Below are 7318 nucleotides of genomic sequence, written 5' to 3' on the forward strand. Positions count from 1 at the left end.
TGAAACAACATGAATTCATGAAATGGACCACAATTTGGATGGTCCAAATTGATCTAGGTGCTCTATCCACGATATGAACCACAATTTGGATAGCCTAATTTGGTCTAATGTAGTGCCACATATGCTGGAGATGAATTACCACCATTTTAAAATAGATGTTAAATTAATAGAAAATAAACATTAAAAAAAAAAAAAAAAGGAGATTTCAAGTAGGTACTACCTATGCTACATGCTATGTCGTGTAGCTTATGCTACCTAGCGTTTTAGCTACATGCTACGCCACAAAGCATACACTGAATGCTACTGGAAACATTGATTGAAGCTTATTATGTCTACATTCTTTTTATAGTTTTTATCTCTAAATATACAAATGTTTATTTTAGTAACTCCTGAGCTTTCACTGAAATATATTATTGACAACATGATGTTGTTTCTTCCATATCCCCATCAGCAAAACTTATAGGCATTGGACCTACCTTACAATTGAATAGGTCAGATTTCTTGCTCATGGCCCTACGATTCTCAACTTAAAAGGAACATTTTGATCAATTCAGCTTTCAAGCATTTATTGCAATCCTAATACTTGGGTGAGGTCACCGAGACATTGGCCATTGTATCGTGTGTTAGTGATCCAAGACTCGGTCTCTCGTTGCATTATCTTAAAATAAAATAAAATAACATTTTAATATAGTTATTAAATGTTATGAGTCAGATGGGACACGTTAGACTCAACTCAGTTTCAGTCAGATGGGAGACGTCTGAGTCAACTCAGACTCACTCAAGTCCGATCTGGCTCAGCACAGCCAGTTGGGATTAAGAATAAGGTGTGAGTTGACTCGACTCAGCAAGAATACCCCCACCAGCTGAGTCTCTGGATACGACCCGGGAAACAAGTCACTCAAAAAAAAAAAAGATGGATGGAATGGATAAAACAAATACATCATGGTGGGGTCCACAGATCATCGATCACCAGCCATTGGCTGGTGGCAGAGGGAGTAGATAATCCGTTTCCGTAATATATCCTTAGTCACATATTGCAATGATCCAAACCGTTTATATAAGTGGCCTCACCGTGGATGATGACACCCAAATGAAAAACTCTCACATTAGAATATTCCAACCATATGTGGACCGTCTCCTCGTAGCTTTGGGGGCAATTGATAGGATCTTCAGATGTCGTAGATTTTTTTTCTGGCATCACATAAATGGTCTGGACCATTGCAGCATGACCCCAGATCCAACGGCTAGCAATACATTGTATCTAGATGGTTGCTTGCCAAGCATTTGCACCTAGAACTTAAGGCTGTTAATGGACCAGGCTGGCCTATTAGAGTTTGGGCTTTCGCATGCCAGCTTGGGGAAGGACTTCGGCTCCTATACCATGCCCGACGACTGGGCCCACGTTACAATTTAGGCCCGTTTATAATAGTACTGAGTAGGCCTGTGTCGAAGAGCCCGTTAACCTGACTCAACCCAGCCAAGCCCAGATAGTTTAAATAACCCACTTCTCAGTTCTTACTCAGGCCTGGGCCATACATAATCATCACGTGCTCGAGCTTGTCTGAGTAGCTAGTCCTGGAGCCATGCAATTTTCACCCTTGTCGATTGAAAACGGGCCTGGTCCATGCCTTCTCTTCGCCCAGTAGTTGAAGGGTTAGATCGCCTTCTCGAGGAGACTTGAGGACATGGTCCACGTCCGCACCATGTCCGTCAATGATGGTGGCGGACAAAGAGACGCACTAAATAATAATAACTGATCCGTGGGCCCCACTTTTGAATATACACGGTCTTCCTTTCAACATCAATCAACACAAAGGCTTCTCAAGACCACAAGTTTAACAGTATTTTAATATGGCGGCTACACGTCCCATGTCTGACACAGAAACAGCAAAGACCACAACCCACAGCCTCAATTCCTGACCAATGATCAGATGGTGATGCAATGTGGGGCCCACTACAACCTACCCTTATCTATAAAAACAAAAATAAAAAATAAAAATAAAAATAGATAAGTAGTGGACCCACATTCGAGACGGTCGTGATCATGAATCATGAACCAAACAATCGTGGGGTCTCCAATAGCATTCTCTCATAATCGTTGGCCCTGTTCATCTCAGCTTCAAGGACTTCCATTTGCCTCTCCAAATCCCTCAGCTTCTGGTTCATGTTATCCAGCCTCCTCTTTGCAACTTCATCTGCACCGTACATTCCACATGTTGGTCAATCATGGCGGCTATGAAAATTGAGAGAATTAAACAGGAAATAGTGAACTCCGAAGGTGGGCCCTTCCTTATATAAAGTGGTTAGGATTCAATGGTTAGGATAATTTATTAAAGTGACTCTTGTGAGTCGTAAGCAATACAAGATGTGGCTCACCAATGACTGATTTTGCAAAAGATTAATCTAGAGCGTTGGATGATCATTTGACAGGAATTCGCAAGACTTTTATTAAGTGGGGTTATGTGATCAATGGCTTATATTGATCAAACCAATTGACCGTTGGATATTTTGATTAACCCTACCAGAAAGGCTCTTAGTAATTGTATTCAGTTCACATACTAAGGGGTGGTGCGTTTGGAATCCACTACTTATCTAAATAGTTCAAATAGACATGGGCACTACAACATCTCGGTAAAACATGGACTACAACACTCTCAAAGGAGTTGTGATGGGTTCAATTACTCTATCCATCATTTTTATAAATAAAGTCTTGGTTCCCTTGTCCATACGGATATTGACAACCTCTTCTCCCATCTTAGTTCTTTACTAAGGTTTAAGATATAAAACATCAATATTTTTCATCATCTTTCGGTATTAAACATCACTTCCCATTTAGGTATATGATTTAGATTAAGTATGAAATCTGTTATTTTGAAACGAAGATCGTTGGCTCAATCTATTGAATTGGATTTTCATATATATATATATATATATATATATATATAGAGAGAGAGAGAGAGAGAGAGAGAGAGAGAGAGAGAGAGAGTCATGCTCCCCTGCGTCCAATTTGGACAGTCCATGTGATGCGGAATCCCATGAAAGCTCACGTGAGAAATTTTCACCCTAATCTAAAATTCTGGTGGGCCATAGCAAAGAGAAATGCAAATCAAGGGAAGAAACTGTTTTAATTTTTCATGGCCCATCAAAGTTCTAGATCAAGTAAAACTTGGTCCTAGAGGGTTTCACGAGGTGCTGCTTCACATGAACGGTTCAGATTTTGGATCAACATCATGTATGATGGGTTCTCAAAAAAGTTCGTATGTAACAGGTACAAACTGGTTCGCAGGTGAGCGTTTCCGTGTGTGTGTGTGTGTGTATCTTTTATTTCATTGCATTTCAAAGCGTTATCATAGCAATCACACTTTGTGATAATCGTCTAAATTTTTCCAACGATGTGATCAGATTCCATTTGGCACGGCATAAGGGCATACATAGAAGCAACAAAAGTCTTAGACTTGAGTTAGTGTCAGGTTAAACGTTGGATCTATTAGATATAGTTTTAATGTATTTAATAAGACGCAATTTAGTTTTTATTTCTCGTTTAAACATATGTAATTATATATTTAAATTTAAAAATTGAAACATTGGTATTTATCGTTATTCAAATGTGATTGATCTGATACTTTAGTTGATCATAAAGTCTCACAAGTTTACATCATTACTTTTTTACATGAAAATGAAAGTGACATTAAATGAAGCTTCGGCAATGAAATTCTTCCATGTTACAGCAAAAACAATTAAGTTACAATTCTCTTAACAAGATGTAAACGATTGTGTGAAAAAGAATTCTTTATTCTCTAAACTTTTTAGACATTGAGGTATGCATTAACTACAATAAGGAAAAGCAAACCAGGGATGAGAAAAAGAGTATCACCAGGTGCGTAAAACTCTTAGAGATGATACATACATCTACAAACCATTCTTTACTACATCTTGAAATTGGCTAAAGTATTTTATCACCTTTATAGATAACAACTCTCGTTATTAATACATATATTTTATAAATGAGAAATTAGATGTCATATATAAATTAAAAATTTATAAATTTGAAGTTAAGAATCAAGTCAAAAAATAAAATAAAATCAAGGTTATCAAATTTGACCATTGTGGTCAATACTATGAAAGGTATAATGAATCAGCATGTAATTTACGGCCCTTCGCTTAATACCTAAAAGACATGGTGTGGAGCATGACTAATAATTCAATATTGCTAAAATCTTTATTAAGTGACGCAGTTAAAATTATAATTATATCTTTAATTAAATCTCAAATACGGTTGTTTCAAAAACCCTATTTGAATTGTGGACTAAGAGTAAGCCCATTTTACAACATCCTCGTGCATGATTATCCTACCAAAGCCGACCATTTAAACCCATAAGAAAGAAAACTTGACCCAGTACACTTAATTATTAGATACACAATTATCAAAAGTTTTCACAATTAATTGTCTTTCTATTATTGTGGATACTGAAAAAGATGAGTTTATCAAGGACACTGGAAATAATGGGAGTGTTAATTCTACCTAATGGATTAATGCCATAAATGATCAATTGAAATTTATAACAGATAATAAAGTCTTGAATCTAAAATATTCTTTAAAGGAATTAAGTCAAATTTATTGTAAACTAGACTTTAAAGATAATATCGAAATACATAAAGCCAAATTAATTGTTATGGATTTTAATCAATACGAAAGTATTGATTTAAAGAAGACTTTTTCTTCGGTAACAAGAAAAGAGTTACGTTATTTATAATAGACACAAGACTTTACACTCACGTATAAAAGTTCTTATCATTTAAAATTAATTAGATGCCCAAACATAATTTCCACCTCAAAATTTTTTGTTTACAAATTATGGAACAGATTCCGAAACCATTAATAATGTTTATGGAAATTTAGTTGTAATTAAATTTTTATATGACAATAAGAATTTATTCAAGTCAAAGCAAATTAAAGTATGAGAGGGTGGGGTACAAATTTGTCAAGAACCCGTGGAACTCATTGGCTCAAAGAAAATGATACATGATCAATTCTTCATATGCCTCTTTATGTATTATATAGGGAACAGGTCTTCCATGAAAGTTGTGGATCTAAGAGAAGTATTTGATCAGTAAGAGTTTCCCCATCTATATAAAAAAAAAATTGTTACCTCATTTATTTTGATAATTCTATTATATGGTTTATTTTCCCGCTTTTTCTTAGTGTGCACATTTTTTTTAATAAATGAAATTGGGTCTCATCGAAGACATATAAAGCTCTTAACAAAGACAATTGGACCATTTGAAAATACGCAAATGTGATAACAATAAGTATGCAATCTACATACCACACTTCCATGTCTTTGATCCATATCGTTGAGGTTACTAATATTTGTGATTCATTTAACTTCAAAAAAAAAAAAAACAATTTACATTAAATGTTATAATAACTACTATGATTTAATATTATTAGTTTTGGTGAAGAACATTTGAGAATATTTAATCGTATTATCCAATAGTATTGATTTTAAATTTTAATAGGTACTATTAGAAGTTTTCAAATAAATTATATGTTTTATAAAATATTTTAAAATATATTTTCTGATATTAATTATTATAATCCAAGTAATATATATATATATATAACTTCCATTAGGTGGGCTTACATAATCAATAGCTCATGTTAATCAAACTTATTAATCATTGGATATTTTAATTGAATATACCAAGGGCCCCATTATAGTTATGATCGGGTCAGATCTATAAAGAGTAGACCGCTTAGACTATACCACGTGTCCCAATTACTTTGGACGATTTAGATAAACATAAACTCTAGAGTAATTCAATTAAACATGGACTCTTAGATGAAAAGTAATTGTGATGTATTAAATTACTTTAGCCTATAAAGATTTTGTACTAACTTACACAGATACAGAAAACCTATTCTCTCCTCACAGTTTTATGTTAGTGATTACTTAAAAATAGATTAATTATGTTAGTAAAGCAAATCAGAGGAACACCCTAGCAGTGGGCCCCAGTGGTGGCAACAAACGCTGGATCTCTACTCAAAACTAAGGTGGACTGCAACATCGGACCCGAAGATCCGCCACTGAAGATAGAAGAAACACTGTATTTTCCAACTAATACGAAATTACCTACGCATCTGAAGAAACGGGAGTCAAGGAACCTACCGAATCCGGCCACGAAGCCCGTCACCGCAGACGTGTTAGGGCCGGCGGAATTCCACGTGTCTCGTGCAGCAGTAACTGCCACATCTGGCTTCTGATTGGCTTCTTCTCCCCTCCTCGTCGACATAACGAACAAAACGCAAGGCAACTTGCAAGAGCTTTCCATGACCTAACTCATCTATATATCGAGGTGAGAGGAAGCATGGAAGGGGCAAATTTGGGAAAGTAAAAGATAGACCCTTTGACGGGTACGGCTACGTCATGAAGCATGCGGAAGATGAGATAGACCGCTTCCCACTGCCTTTCTCCCCACGCCTCTTCTAGGACCAGTAAGTTTTTTATACTCTGGCAGAGTGTAGTGAATGATAAGCGGGTACTTTAAAATTGCATATATGGCATAGAAGTAATCAAAATGAACCGTTCAAATTATGTGTTCCATTCTAGATATAGGAAGAACCAAAAATTACACCTTATTGATTAGCTGAGTATCAGATTGGTGGACATTTATTCTACAGTTGAAAATGAAAATTACCCAAGGTCTTGTTTCAACAAACAGTTGTCCACCAATCAGAGGCCAGGTTTTTTTTTTATTATTGTAACTTAGAGTGGCTTCAACAATTTAGCCGGTTTAGTTTAAATTATTTTCTGCCACGAGCACCATTTCTCAGTGCCTGTGTATCAAGCTTCCTATCAAGCCAGAGTATCATCTAATGACTCTATAAATTATATTTATATTATAATAATGACTCCACGGAGTTTGATACTCCGGCAGAGTGTGATGAATGACACTCTCGCACTTATAAATTACTTTAAAATAGCACACGTGGTATATAAGTAATTCAAACTAAACCGTTCAAATTATGGACCACATTTAGATGTATCATGTACCACAAACTATTGGATTGATCGACATTTACTGGACGGTTAAGAGAAATTTCCTACTGTACATCCCACCTTTTACCAAACGCTCCCAAACTTTACTTTCCCAGAAAAAACCATTCTGTACGGATACACTATTTTCATACGAAAATAGCCTTGAATTGAGCATGGTTGCACTGCGCATTCTGTAGCTCTATAGCTACGGATTATAACCGTAGCTTTATAGCTTAGATCTACACCGTATACTGTGCAAAGGCTTGCTACTCCAATAG

General features: G+C 35.8%; 1 protein-coding gene across 1 annotated transcript; it reads right to left on the bottom strand.

Annotated features, from left to right (window-relative positions):
- Positions 1 to 1818: 1818 nt before the first annotated feature.
- Positions 1819 to 6469, bottom strand: LOC131240991 (uncharacterized). The gene is made up of 2 exons (XM_058239583.1): positions 6171 to 6469; positions 1819 to 2195 (listed from the first exon to the last, which is right to left on the bottom strand). The coding sequence occupies exons 1-2, from the start codon at positions 6331 to 6333 to the stop codon at positions 2050 to 2052; spliced, it is 309 nt and encodes a 102-aa protein (XP_058095566.1). The 5' UTR covers positions 6334 to 6469; the 3' UTR covers positions 1819 to 2049.
- Between the last annotated feature and the right edge of the window lie 849 nt (positions 6470 to 7318).

This window comes from Magnolia sinica, chromosome 3 (genome assembly GCF_029962835.1).
Source record: "Magnolia sinica isolate HGM2019 chromosome 3, MsV1, whole genome shotgun sequence".
Taxonomy (NCBI): Eukaryota; Viridiplantae; Streptophyta; class Magnoliopsida; order Magnoliales; family Magnoliaceae; genus Magnolia; species Magnolia sinica.

Excerpts from the sequence above, each read along its gene's own strand:
- LOC131240991 (XM_058239583.1), bottom strand. The coding sequence starts at position 6,333 with ATGGAAAGCTCTTGCAAGTTGCCTTGCGTTTTGTTCGTTATGTCGACG. Across the intron at positions 2,196-6,170 it reads GGGCTTCGTGGCCGGATTCG|ATGAAGTTGCAAAGAGGAGG; the intron begins GTAGGTTCCTTG and ends TGTACGGTGCAG.